At 43.7% G+C, this 15,362-nt stretch overlaps 1 protein-coding gene across 2 annotated transcripts in view; it reads right to left on the reverse strand.

Annotated features, from left to right (window-relative positions):
- FMN2 (formin 2) overlaps positions 1–15,362 on the reverse strand; it is a 621,781-nt gene that overhangs the window by 547,601 nt on the left and 58,818 nt on the right. For both annotated transcript variants that reach the window (XM_069234681.1, XM_069234682.1), the window contains exon 2: positions 14,319–14,485. In XM_069234681.1, the coding sequence (XP_069090782.1) occupies positions 14,319–14,485 (167 nt within the window). The remainder of the gene's footprint in view (positions 1–14,318; positions 14,486–15,362) is intronic.

Genomic DNA, 15,362 nt, shown 5'->3' on the forward strand with positions numbered 1-15,362 from the left:
GTTTGGTCTTAACCTCCAATGATGTGTGCCCTACCAACACAAATGCATTGTTTCCTGTAGTTGCACCACCATCCTGGGTCCTGTTTGTGAGTTGGTGCTGACACCCTAGGTGTGCCAAACCACATGCTCTGAGAGTAAGGGGCATTGCACTATACGCCGTATTACTGAAGCTGTCCAAGAACATGTGCTGCTCTGCTATATAAAATTAAGCCCGGCCTGCTACTCTCTTGGGTCATGTCCCCAATGCAATGATTACTACCTCTGCACAAGACTGAATTCCCAGAGCCAGGCTGTCTGCAGTTCACCTGTTTGCCACGCCAACAAAGGACAAAAGTGATTGCTACCTCCACACAGGAGTGAAGTGCTGAAGATGAGAGGGCTCCCCGATACACTCTGATTGTGTCTAAAACTGGGGGTCCACAAGCCAGGCATTTTGCTTAGGCCTTTCCCTTTTGCACGCCAGCTCGTACGATTCTTCCCACAGTGTGATTGCCTAGGTACTGCCAGATCTATATGCTTAGACTACATTATTGCCAACCCTACAGATTTAGGCAGTAGGCTACAACTTTTGCAGCAACCTACAGCCCATGGTTTTAAGTCTCTTATCCTGCCACTTTTTTTAAGGCCTGGACGTTCCTTGTCCACATGCAGGGAAAACAATCAAAACTCTCCGTGCAGGTGACATGTCTGTGGAAGTGGCAGCTCAGCAAGCAAGGGCTGGACTGACCATTTATAGTATCGGGCATTTCCCTGGCGGGCTGGAGCCATTGGAGTCTGGCTTTTAAGGCCCAGGACTGGTGCTGGCAACTTTGTCACTTTCTCCATATTCCATAGATACACTCCAAAGGCAGAGGAGAGGGAGAAGGAGAGTGAGAACATGAAGAGAGAGCAGGGGAGAAGTTGAAAGGGAAACGACAAGAGAGATACTGAAGAAATGAGAAATAAAAGGGTGGAAATCAAGAAGCTGGTTTGAACATTTTTGCCAGTTTTGCTTTTGATTCCCAGTCCAAAACTGCTGCGAGCAGCCCTTGCAGCATGCCTGTCAAATGATAGGCCACACACAGCCGTGAGGCCTGGTGGTGGGGGCATCATCTGTCCTCCTGCTCGTGCTCAGAGGGAAATAAACATGAGCACACAGGGGCAAGACAGGGGCAATGGTATGCGACGGGGCAGAGAGGAAGATATGTACAGCACAGTGGCAAGGGTAGAAAAGCAGAGACACAAAGCACAGGGGACAGTAAGGCTGTAGGCAACAGAGAGGAAAGAGGGGCAGACATTGGGACTGAGTGCAGGAGGGACAAAGTAAGAGCATGGGGCGGCTTTGAGGTAAAGTTTGCAGGCAGCTCACACCTTCCAAATGCCAAGGGTAAATGTATTTGTATTTCCCGATTGTAACCATGGACGCAGCAATAGAAAGCTGCAAAGGGGTTAAACACAGAGCTAGTTTAGAAATGTACGTGACTTGGGCGCTGCTTGTCAGCTGTCCAGAAACTGGGCAGCGTGGCAGTGAAGAGAGACTGAGCCTGGAGGACCTTTGACAACTTAGAAGGCACCGGTAGAAAACGTGTGCACCTGTGAGGTCTGCCCCAGGCTTTTGGCCACCTCTTGTCTTTGCTCAATCGCTTGGGTGCCAAAGCCAACAATAAGTCACCTTCATGACAGACAGGCCTACAGGGAAATGCACTGATGTCCTGACAGGCCATGCCTTTGACAGGGTGGTACTGCTGACTGTCAATCAAAATCGGTGAATGCTAAGGAAGCTCCTGCACATACAATCGTTCTGCGGGAAACTCTCCTTCCTGGCACACAGCTTTTGATTTACCGAGGCTGTTTTTCCTAATAAATACATTTATAATATCAAACGCAGGATTAAACAAAAGCGAACACTGTATCATTTCCAATGACATTATACTTATCATAATTAACAGATTAGAAATCTGAAAAATACTGCATATTTTGATTAGTATGAGAATATTTCCGGTGCATCACTTAGTTGATTTTGATTTAGTAGCCTTGTAGCTTGACTGAATACATTTAAACATAACATGCATAAAAATCCTATTTCCTTTACACCAACTGGACTTTATATTTTACTGTGCGTTAGCCATGTGGAAACTGAGGGCCTCATTTACGAGGCCCGTGGTGCAGGACGGCACAGATATGGCGCATTTCTGTCCTCTTCCCCCGTGCTGGTGCAATGGTTTCTGCGTTGTGGAGATGATTGTTTTTGTGCAGGAAGGGATACCTTCCTGCACAAAACAATCATAAGAGGTGCTTTCCTCTTTCTATGCAAATGCATAGAAAGAGGGAAAAACCCCTGAGGTGATGTAAGAATCAGACGCATTCTGAGACTTGTAAATCTGGGAATACGTCAGATTCCTTTGGGTTCCATGGATGTTGCGTGGGAACACCCCAAACAACACCCATGGAACGCCCTGTCACGCAGTGTTTTGCCTGAAAAGGGTCTATATTGACAAGGCCATGAAAAGCCAAACAAGATCACTGTGCGTGGCCTTGTAAATATGGGCTGGCACCCTTCGACACCGGAGCGTAAAAACAAAATGAGGCCTTGAATTTATTGTTCTATCCCGTACCAGCCCTCAAGAGTAAGTACTGCTACTTCTGGAAATGCAAAACCTAAATAGAGTATTTTGGTAACTCTGAATGAGTTTAGGATTTGATTCATGTAGGTCCAGGGATAGCTGGCACTGCTTACCACAAGGATTGCAGTTGCACTAGAGTCCAATAGACAGGGCTTTAAATAGGATAACAAATGGAAGGGGGTCTCAAACAGGGATGTAGACTAAGAAGTGTCACTAGGAATCCTTTGGCAGCCTAAAACACATAAACTATAATCCGGTCCTTCACATAGTGTGACACCTGACTAGTGTTTTGATGTCTCTCCGTGAAATTTCTGTTATTGTATCGAGACTTATCACACAATAACAGGCATGCACCTAAAATAAGCCAACCCTGCTGGGTTTGACAGTGCTTGTTAGCACTTCTGTTGGCTTTAACATTGCTTGTTGGCACTATGAGATCAATAACAATAATTGTGTTGTGAATAATTAGCAAGTAACACCTCAACAATGCATCTGCTCCTGCTCTAATTGCGCTCCAGCTCCGCTCACCGCCAGTTTAGTTTACCAGCCTGCTGTCAGCCCACCAGCCAGCCGTGGAGCTCGCTCTCATGCCATTGAAAGACCGCAGTCTGGAGTGGAGTACTAAGTGCAATCAGCATGAGCTGCCTGCGCAGTGTATACAGTGAACACCGTCAGCTGCTCAAGACTCAAGATCCAAGCCAGATTTCATCACTGAAGAGATATCGCTAGGATTATGAAGAAGTATCCAGAAGCACAAGCGCAGAAAACCCCCACAGATAACCTCGCTAGGAACTGGCAACCTCAGCTACGACCTCTCAGTGGTGAGCAGTGAGCTCCAGGCAGCTACTGAGTGGCACATTCATGAGGTATGTCTGCAGAGCTAACACTGCGGCCGTGGGGTTGAACCAGAAGGGTTTGTCTCTCTCTCTCTCTCTGTACTCCACTGCCTTCAATACAGGACACACCAGCCATCACTTCAAACAAGGAGCAAGCAAATAACATAGCATCATTACTTTGTCAACTAACACTTAACTCCAGGGGGCCAAGTCCACCTCCCAACGATACACCTCAGCCATTCAACAGCACCTATAGCACCTCCAATAATTTACACAACTCATTATAAATCTCAACAGTAAACTAATAGCAGCCAATAGGAATTTGGTCGCTGGCAGTGCCAACTGGGCATTGTAAGCCTTCCTTAGCACATAACAGGTGTGGAGCCTAGGAACTCAATTCCAGCAAAATGCTAAATAGGAAACCTTCAACTTGCTCAAAGTCGGCAACTGAGGGGAAAGCTTTTCCCCCACCAATAACTATCCAGAGCACAGAGGACCCCCAGCGATTTAACAAGGGTCATAAGCCTCTTCATCAGGCAAGCCTAGTCCTAAAAACCTTCTTACACCCACAGGCCTACTCAGTATGTTCATGCCCAAGGCAACTCAACCCCTTGAAGTAATAAAGGTGGCAAAGACATAGCACCGCTAAATAATAATCTGAGCAACGCACTTGCATTGAGCGGTCAACGGGTTTCAACAAGTAAACACAGGTTCCGATCCTGCCCAAGGCTGTGTGGGGACATAGGTCGCACCAATCACCTTTTCTGGCAGTCCCTCAAAATACATGACCACTCCACTGATTCATAATTTTCAGATCCAGAACAAACCCCAAGACAAACAACTCTTGACAAGGTGCACAACTGGCTGCCCCAGCAAAATGTACTAACATTATTGCTGCACAGATCAATCCTTTTATCAAAACCTAGAGTCAAAAATAGAAAAAACGCTGGCGCTCACGCCAAAGCTGACCAGAGCACTTAACACAATAAGACAAGCTTCGCTTGAAGCCCATGACGCAAATGAAACAGGGGATTTGCCAATGACCTTCATCTGTGCCACACAAAATGCAACGGCCAGGATACTACTATGGCAGTCCTCCAAAATGGAACTACAGATTGACCTTTTACAGTCGATCTCACATCGCCTTGAAGAACTGAGTACTAAGCTGGATCTCATTGAAGCCAAAATTCAAGACAGCTCAGAAAACGGGTTGTTCTCATGCTTGTGTGCATCCATCATTGACAAACTGGCCATGCTTCCGGAGGTCTTATTGAAACTCGTCACCAAATTTAAATGTAAAGCAGACTCCTCTGTGGGCAAAAGGCATCCCACACCTGCTCAGGAAAGCATGGCAGCTAAAGAAATGGACTGGCCCTCCACAGTACATCAAAACACAACAGAAAGAACCCAACTACACCACTGGGATTAGAGTATAAAGACTCAGCAAAACCAACTACCTTCTAACATCGACAGTAGTTTCTACAATGGTGGTCAATCAGCATCAGGGGACACTGAGGAGGCACCACCTCGCTCCACACATCCAGCTGTGCCATTCTCCACAAGAGGGAAGAAAAAGTTAAAGAAACAGCTTAAAAGAATGGTGTCACGGATAACCACCAACAAAAAACTGAATCCTCCGCTGAACATAACTCTGTCCAGTTGTATCCGATATTCACCCCTAGGATGGGCATTAACTGCATGAAAGATTTTGTCGCAGCAAGGTCAGCTCTTAAGACAACTCTTCCACCTAAAAGCAAGGAAAGGGTAGATGAAAGTACCCAAGCTGCATTAACTAACGATCTACTCAAAGACTACTGGGCACCTAGACCAGGTACCCAACAACACAGACGCATTTTTAAGTGGTCAGTCCACCGAACTGTCGAACACAGGACCCACTCAAAATGCACCCTTAACTCTGGAAATCTACCTAGTCAATTCTTCACTTGCACCCCGTACTAGAACACCGGAGCTAACCCATACAAAGATTAGAACGGGTACCTCTGAGATAGGACTAACACCCTGATATCACACTAAAGGTCAACATGATATTTTAAACAGGGGCAATATTCTTCATCTATTTAAACACGTAATACCTAGCCTATATACACCTTGAAGATTTCACCTGGGTTAGGTTCCATAGACTCCCCAGTGATACTCCTGGTGAGTTAACAATGGTAGGCCTGCACCAACAACAACACCTGGTCATCATGGTAAAAGGAGGTGCCCCTTCTTGTGGAATGGGAAATAGACATCAAACAAAACCACCCAGAGAAATATCCACACGTGCTCCAGGCCCAGCCCCCTAGGCAAAGGGCCAACTCTGTATATCGAGGGACCAACAGTACCTACCATAGTCATGAACATCAAGTTGAATTTGACAAGCATAATATTATTAAAATATCATGCATAAATGAACAAAGAGTGGTTCACTTCGTGGTCGCTAGTGAAGACCGGGAACGGTTGGCACCGCTCATACCAAGTATTCACCAACAGTATTCCTAATATGACTCAAACTACCCAGAGAAATATTCTGGGTGGTGAAAAGCAATAACTCCGAGGAGGCTACCGCTGGCCCTCAGTTAACAATTATACCATTGAATCTGGTTGGCCTCAAGAAAATCATAGAGGACAATTAATTTCTTGATGATCTCTACACAGGAGATATAGGCCCTCATTCTGACCTTGGCGGGCGGCGGAGGCCGCCCGCCAAAGTCCCGCCGTCAGGTTACCGTTCCGCGGTCGAAAGACCGCGGCGGTAATTCTGACTTTCCCGCTGGGCTGGCGGGCGGTCGCCTTCAGACCGCCAGCCAGCCCAGCGGGAAAGAGGCTTCCACGATGAAGCCGGCTCGGAATCGAGCCGGCGGAGTGGAAGCTGTGCGACGGGTGCAGTTGCACCCGTCGCGTATTTCACTGTCTGCGCAGCAGACAGTGAAATACATGTAGGGGCCCTCTTACGGGGGCCCCTGCAATGCCCATGCCAGTGGCATGGGCACTGCAGGGGCCCCCAGGGGCCCCGCGACCCCCCCTACCGCCATCCGGATCTCGGCGGTCCGACCGCCGGGATCTGGATGGCGGTAGGGGGGGTCGCGGGGCCCCGCGGCGGTGCAGCAAGCTGCGCCGCCGCGGAGGATTCAATGGGGCCGCGGTACACTGGCGGGACCCCGCCAGTGGTGCCGGTCCGACCGCGGCTTTACCGCCGCGGTCGGAATCCCCATTGGAGCACCGCCGGCCTGTCGGCGGTGCTCCCGCGGTCCTCCGCCCTGGCGGTCAAAGACCGCCAGGGTCAGAATGACCACCATACTGTGTTTACAGGAAATCACAGGAACAACTACACTGCTAGGCTATTATAAATTTTATTCTCCAACATTAAAACTTTGGCCGCCTGTCAGGAGGGCTTTCAATTTATGTTGAACACGACCAAAACATAGAGGTCACCTCAATACCCACTAATTTGCACATACTTCAAGCACTGCTTATCAAATGCCTAAAATGAACTCACTGCTGCTAATAAACTGCTATGTCAACGCTGTCTAGCATCAGAAAAAACAGGCCTTAAATGCTCTAACTACTGCAATTGAAGAACTACTAAACAAACACTACTCTCATGATCCAATCATGTTTGGAGGCTTCAACACCAGGTCTGTGCTGTCAAGCCAAAACAACCAGCTTAACCACCGAGGCTGCTTTGTTTCAGAACCTTCTTAAAAGTCACAAGTTAACCACCTTGCAAACTATAAAAAGAATCACACGAGACGCACTTTGACATTCTACCCACATTCAGGAAAATATCACCATTGACAATATGTTCATCAGCGAACCTTTGACATCCATAATTAGCACCTTTGAAGTCGATGGCAGGGCAGAAACTGACCTCAGGCCTTTGCCAGTGACCCTGCAATTAGCCACTAAGGACTCACCTAGGTTACTCCCTTTGGGTGAACCAACCCGAGAAGAACCTTGTAAAGTCCTCCCCAGAATTAAATGGATAGACAACCTCTGAGAAAAGTTAAATAATTGGACCTCATCAAAACAGGCTGCACACAAGCCATCTAGCGCACCTCCACTATTGAGGCATTGGGACAAACTTGTGGCAGACCTCAGTACAGCCCTTGGGAGAGGACTGGTGCCGGCTCCTAGAAAAAGTGACCCTAATCGACCAATAGCCCCTCAAACATCCTCTAAGGGATTGACTATAAGCAAGCATAGTCTTTGAAGAGCCCTAGTAGCCAATGGACAAGGTGAGAAAAACACCCCGGCACAAGTGTTCACCACATACAGAGCAGCCCATAGGCAGATATTCTGGCAACAAAAACACAAGAAAATAGAGGAAGAATGGCTCCAGATATTTACCATTCCATAAAAGAGAAATCATTCTCTGTCCTGGAAGCACATACACGCCTCAATCATTTTGACCAGGCCAAGGAAAGTGGCAGAAAGAGAGTGGACTACTTATGCGAAGTAGCTAGACCTGGATGATCAGGTGAACGAAACAACATCCAACCCGACATCCCCAGCATTAGACTGCCACTGAAGCCTCCGTCACAACTGTAATATGGAAAATGAGGAGAGATGGGCCCCTGAACCCATCGGGCTTCACAAGACAGTTTTTAAATGACAATGACACTGCTTTATAACCACACTTTCACCACTGCCCTGATTCCAAATTTGTGGAAAGGGTCCATTCTCTTTCCAATTCATAATAAAGGTGACCGCTCAAACCCTGCAGACTACCGGCTCATAGCCCTTCTAGATCTGGAAGCAAAGGCACATGCTCGAACCTTGCTAGATGACTTGGAGGCCTGGGTGGAAAAAAAGAGTATTCTTCCACACTTTCAATCAGGATTTAGACCGACAAGCTCCAAAATCATTAATGTCACTGCATTAGCCTACTTGTCTCCCCAAGCAACACGGATAAAACAGCCACCATTTTTCCGCTATTTTGTTGATTACAAAACAGCTTTTGACAGGGTGGTTCAGGACACGCTGTGGGAAAAACTAAAAGCATGGTGGGCTCCCTCATTACTTCTTAAAGAAATAACGTCTTTATACCTTGGGACCTGGGTCCAGATCAAAATAGATCCCACCACAGCGACTGCCAAAGTTCCAACCAATAACGGCCTCAAACAGGGCTGCGTGCTCACTCCTCTTCTCTTCAACCTTTACACTGGCGACCTGGGTAAAGCATTAGAAGGTGCAAGCTTAGTCACACCCAGGCTAGGACAGTTACGACTCCCAATATTGCAGTATGCAGATGCCACAGTGATCATGGATCCCATTAAATCAGGCCTACAGAGAGCCCGCAATGCAATCCACAGCTACAACATGGCCAACAGCCTTCAGGTGAACCAAGGCAAGACTAAAATCATCATCTTTGGAAAATATCCCCACAAGAAACAAGCACACTGGCAGCTTGGGGAGTTACAAATAATAGTCTCAAATTACAATTACCTAGGCGTTTAGTTCACAGAAGAGGCCAAACCAACGGCTCACCTGAAGCATCTCAAATGCAAGGGCACAGGAGATGTCCATAGCCTAAAACACCTCAACAGTCGCCTGCAAAGCCCAACTGCTGAACCCATGATAAAAGTCCTGAAAGAGAAGCTGATCCCAGCATTAAATTACAACTACCCAGCCATTTCTGGTTCATTGCTAACAAAACTAAATAACATTCAAATCTCAGCATACAATAAAAATGTCCATGTACTGCGGCAGGTCCAAAGAGCGAGGCTGAGATTGGAGTTGGGCTTCAGAAGAATTGCCTTCAAATGCCATGAGTATCTATTAGAATCCTACATTAGGATTCCTCAGACCCTGAGAACACACTCAAGGAACAATTTAAAGTAGTCTTTGAGGCAGGGGGCACTTCATGGCAAGTGTACTTAGATAAAGCAATTAAGAACCAAAAAATTGAAGCCACCAACCTGACATTCTTTTTCCAGTTTGGGAAAAGATAGTGAATCTGCAAGACTAGAAAATCTCCCTGGATACAGAAAGCCTCCGCAGCTGTTTGATCACTGAAGCACTAGATGCCTTTTACAAAGCTTGAAAAACACAGCCTTATTTACATCAAGCCCTAGTTGTTCATACCTGCAGGAAAATCTTATACATGTGGCTCCTCGCCCTTCCAATTATGGATTTAAACACTTCTTGTGCAAGGTAGGGCGATGCAGGATCATGCAGACTGTGCAATTACCATAAATAATTCTAGCTTCACTTATTTTGTTGCTGCTCTAAACTTGCCAGTGATTGTCATTGCTTGTTGGTTTCCTTATTTCTGGCCCATGGAATAAGATCTTGTAGAAAGGCCTCAGACTTGTGCTTCTCTAACAGCATTCTAATAATCCTATCAAGTTTGGGGAAATGTACTGATGTTATTTGACTGGTACTTAAATCATTGCAGGTGGATTCTACTGGACTAAATCCAACCCGTGCTATGCAAAGTCCCCATCCAAAGTACTTCCCTTCTAGACCCAAAGGCTCTGTCTGTCTCCAGCCTGCCAGAACCTCATATTAGCACTTTTCATTAATGGGCCCACCATCTACGTTCCTAACAACCAACATAATGAAGCCTTGGACTCTGCCGTCCGCTAAGACACTCCAACAGCATTTTGCATTTTGAGATTTTTCAAATATTTTTAACTTTGATAGTTTTTGTAATTTTGTTTTTATATCTCTACTTGTGTATTCAGGAAATAGTGTATTTGTTGCTTCATGTAATGATTTTAAGTAATTGAACATGAATACATTCATTCACTCAATAATTAGCAAGGAAAATGTTTCAATTCTGAAATTACAACAATTAAACACTGCTAAGGTTTGATGAAGCAGGGACATTTTAAGGATTTTGGGGGTCCTGGGCCAAACGTACTTTGGGGGCCCCTGATCGGAACAGCTTTCAATTTATGATCCAATTTTCAGCTCGTTCATGCCCTCTTTGTCCAGGTCACTGACAGTGCACTGGCACATTTGTTCAAATTCTTAATGTGTTTACATCTAATATTGAGAGATCGTGACACGGGTTTTTTAATCTTGTAATACAACAGCAGCTCACTAATATTACTGCAAATAACTCTGACACCCTCCCATTTCTTACATATGAGGTCCTGTTTTGATCTAAAAAAAACATTTTATGGGTGTTGCATGAAACAAACACATTTTTCTTCAAATTGGCTGTAATAGTTTCTCACACATCACCCACATTAAAAACAGATGAAAGGAAAACGATATTTAAACAATTTAAGAATCATTCAAGGTCATCAGGGCAAGACCTTCTGCAGATCAGAGTTAGCTATCAGGGGGCCCTGAAAGGCTGGTGCATCTGGGCCAGAGCCCAGTTTGCCCAGGCCTTAAAATGTCTCTGTAATGAAGGGGTTACAATCTTCAGAGGCCCTCAGTGCCTCCTGCTCTCCTTACAACACTTTCTTTTGCAGTTTCTTGGTGAGACACTTACACCTTTTACTCCTGATACCTTTCTGAAACCCTCCATCTGCATATTTCATGTCTCGTCTCTTTCTTGTTCAGCACCTATTTCCACTCTCTCCTGCATGTACTTCCTTGCATCATCTTTACATCAGGAAACAGTATTTACAACGATGCCGGAACCAAGCATAACCTTTACAACATTGGAACAACAGATGCGTCTTTACAACGAAAGTCCTTACAACAACCATTTTTTTTACCATGAATATGACTTTACCACGCACAACTTTACAACAAAAATATACTTATTTTACAGTCACTAGTTTTACATATGACATCGAAAAGCCACAAAAGTTACATAATTGATAACAAATTAGGCCATTTAACCAAAGTGATTTCTATGCTATGACTATCCTTGTACTTGTCTTGCCACAGCAGTAAAACATTTCTCATCTTAAGTATTCCTAATGGGCTACATTTCTCCCTTTCTGAAATTGTTACTCTAAAATTCAAAAATGTAGTTACTCAAAAAAATTCAGGAGCTCTCTATTGACCTTGCAAATAACACTAAGGAGACCCTTTCACCTCACTCCAATATTACATGGCGGCTGACACTGTACTCACCACACAATAAAGACAAACACTCTTCAACAATGACATTGTATCACAGAGTATAAGATACAGCATGGTCCCCTTTGGTACCTGCGCTTTTTTCAAATTAAATTGTTAGAAACGGCTGATACTCTAACTTCAGACCTTTAAAGTTCATTTCGTTCCAGCAGGAAAGGTTTCGTCCCAAATAGATAGGAAGGAGTTCATTGGTACTAAAATCCCCATGATCACCTTGATGGCAGTCAGAACTTCCTTCAGAAAATTAAGAGGTACCCTCACCAAACATTCTGAACTCATCTTGAACACCTTTCTGCATTTTCCAGTGATGTCAGAGGATATCACTCTTAACTATTCTTAGCTGAGATATCAATCCATCATTACTTTATGTGTGGGTTCCTTGTGTTGCACCACCACACAGTTTTCTGTATGTCCAACAACAATTCGACCACTCTTTTAAAGGCATTTTCCTATTCAGATCCTGTTCCCACTATGCCATTTATTTCCAGGGTACCCAAGTCCACACAGTGACCATTGGGGGAGGTCATACAGGGAAGATACCAGATCCCTTATTCCATTAATCCAAATTCCCCATATTTTAAAGGGGATATTTTCATTTAACACAGCCTTTCTGATTTTTGGATCAATTTGCCAGTGTTGTAATGGCTAGTTATAACCTTTTTCTTTTGTAAGGTTGAACTGAACCTTGTACTTTTCTGTTTGGGGTAGACAAACAGATCAGCAAGTATTCTGCAGTTCCCCTCCCTCCAAAGTCTGCACGAGAAGCTTTACATGCCAGGGATAAGTCCAGAGTTTAGTGTGGAGGTGTGGGTGGTGACGGCCCTCTTCCTTGCAATGCACTTCTAAACCATGAGTCGCATACTCGTGATTTGAAACTGCTACCAGTAGTTGTCATCTTTGTACACTTGACTCTCACAGTGTAGTGTAGTGATAGCAAGCACTAAATGTGTTGCTTACATTTAAATATACCTTGTCAAGTGTTTTATTGCTTATGGCCGAAGATAGTGGTGCTACATAAAATATTCAATAAATGTCCTCTTGCTGATTTTTGTTATTCTTTGTATAGTAAGTTTTTATTTGTGACTTGTTCAAGCACAGAGATTTTTAGAGACCCATCTTTTTCACCTTGCTAAAATACAAAATATAAATTAGGACTTTGGGCCTGATTTAGAGCTTGGCTGGAGGGTTACTCTGTTACAAATGTGATGGATAGACTGTCCATTAAATTACAATTTCCATAGGCTGCAATGGGATCATGATATGGCGGACGGGATATCCGTCACTTTTGTGATAGAGTAATGCCCTCCGCCCAACTCTAAATCAGGCCTTTTGTCTTTGAAAGGCTAGTGGGCTGAGAAGGAGCCAGAAACAAGTTAGTACTATGTCGATGAAAGGCTGGTGAGACTGTGGCATAGTCTACCATAATTAAGGTTGCGTCTCTGAAAGACTGCTCTGTCGTCTGCCATATTGTTTCTCAATTATTTTGTACGTCCTCTTCTTTTTATGTTTCACAAAATGCCTCACATGATAGAAACAAATATGGGACTAATATGATCAGTCTTTTCAGAGAAGACAAGGACTTACAGTGAGGTATTGGAGCACTGTACATGTAAGGTGTCGGAGCACACTACATTATTTTCATAGCAGAGCTACAGTGATTTGAAAATAAGCATAGATATTGATAGGGCAAATGAAATGGAGAACTCCGGTAGTAAAGACGAGAAAGGGAAGAGCACAACACATTTCCTCTCCAGGTAGGAAAGGTGCATCTCATCCTTTAAGGCAACCAGGCTTTCAGATGATTTAACTGAAAACCTTTTCTGGATCAATAATAGCTTTGTATTCTGCAAAATCATTGAAATCATATCTGTGTCCTTCTGTCTAAACCTACATTTCTTGTTCCCAGTCAGAACTACCTAGCTTATCCTTAGAGTTGGATACCTTTTGGGGTGCATGGAATGCTTTATAAAAGCTATGGCATGGAGGCACGCATGTTAGTATGTTTAGTTACTGCACAGCTGGAGTTCACACGAATGCACATTACCACACACACACACACACACACACTCACACACACAACTACAGCAGTTGTGAATGTGGCACATAAAATTGCTCAACCGTATGTGCCTGCAACAAAATTACAAACTCACACTAATTTGCAATGTGTTACTGGAAGGGTTGAGATGTGTGACTATGGAGTATGAGAAATAAAATACCCACAGAGTATGTAATACCATTTTGCAAGCTCACCTCAGAACCGTGACGCAATAAAGTAACTTGGCATTCACTTTATCCTCCTTCCGCTAGATAATCATGGACTTCCTTGGTGAGTTGCAAACTTATTATAACATATTATAACACAACTGTGCTTACTGTGACAATAAAAGCCTGAGTTAGTCATAAGTGCCACATACACACAATCACTAATTGTAAAGAATAAAAGAACTAGATGGCTACCACCCACTTAGCAAACACCAATTAATTGAAGGTGGATGTAATAGAAGGATCTGTATGGTTGCATGCCAGACCATTTTATACAGAAATATCGCCTGACATTAACATAGTTTCCTAAACATCATTTATAAAAAAAATATTGACCCATTGGGTGTATTTTTTCCTCTATTAACTCCAATGGACAATATCTTTGTAAGTTATATTTGGGGTACATTATTTATGTCAGGTGATATTCTGACAGCAATATTCTGATCATGCACCAATCTGTATATGTCACAAATATATAATCTCCCTACTATTCAACCTAGATTCTCAGTAAAAAAAAAGTATATATATTCACCAGAAGCAGAAAATATTGGTTCTTGTTTCAACTTACGTGAAATGTGGTTGGAACCTGTGGTGGAATTTGATTGCATGGTTCTCTAAAGCAATCACTGAACGGGAGTAGGAGCCCCATGGCGATAATTCGGGAGCAAAACTGCTCTGCTTCCTCTGGCTGTGCATTGTCCTGCTGACTGAACAGCTTCTCCAACAGAGTGCGGCCTGTTGAAAATAAAGAAATCCAGTGTTAACAAATAGTTTACCAAATATTGTTTTGCCTGAAAGCTATGTAACATGAGCAATGCCTGATAAAAATCTTAGAATTTGGGGCCATTTTGAAACATATCCTTATACCAAGTAAAAGTATCTTGGTGTGGCAGCCACAATGATTCAACAGTCTTTAAGAATTAACCTCTATTTTGGGGGGCTGTTTAAAAATAAATAAATAAAAAGATTGTTATCTATTTTTCCTGCTACAACTTCTCGCTGTACAACACTGTCTTAAATAGTCCTTCTCCTGTTCAAAGCTAGATACTTATTCCACATTTGCCTTTTCCCTCCACTTTTTCTTCTTTACCACAAGTTTCCTTTTCTCTGACAACCTCATTTTACCCTGTGGGTATGAACTTCAACGGACATACAAAAAAGTGTTGAAGCCTCTTTTGTCTAGACAAATAGGAGGCTAGGTGGGGACCTAAGGGAACCAGTGCCATGTAACTGCTACATCAAATTTATTGGCAAGTTAAAAAAGGTAAATCCCGATCCAGAATTTTTGGCATAGCTCTTCATGGGGTTTTTGTCTGCATTGTGGGCAACTTATTTAGTGATGTCGGAATGGAAAGTCCCCTGCATAGCTCTATAGAGCCGTGTGCATGACCTTGTGGTTAACAGCTTAAAATTCACCTTTATTATTCTTTTAAGATTACTGCTAAACAAAAAGACTGACAGTTAAGCCACAAAATGTAAGGTTATGATTGTAGAATATAGATACCAATTTAAGAAATCTTTCTGTATCAAAAATGAAAAATTAGGATTGGTAGATGAATTTGACTATTTAGGATTGATATTCTGTCAGATCAGGTTCTCTTTTCGTCAAATT

This window comes from Pleurodeles waltl, chromosome 5 (genome assembly GCF_031143425.1).
Source record: "Pleurodeles waltl isolate 20211129_DDA chromosome 5, aPleWal1.hap1.20221129, whole genome shotgun sequence".
Taxonomy (NCBI): Eukaryota; Metazoa; Chordata; class Amphibia; order Caudata; family Salamandridae; genus Pleurodeles; species Pleurodeles waltl.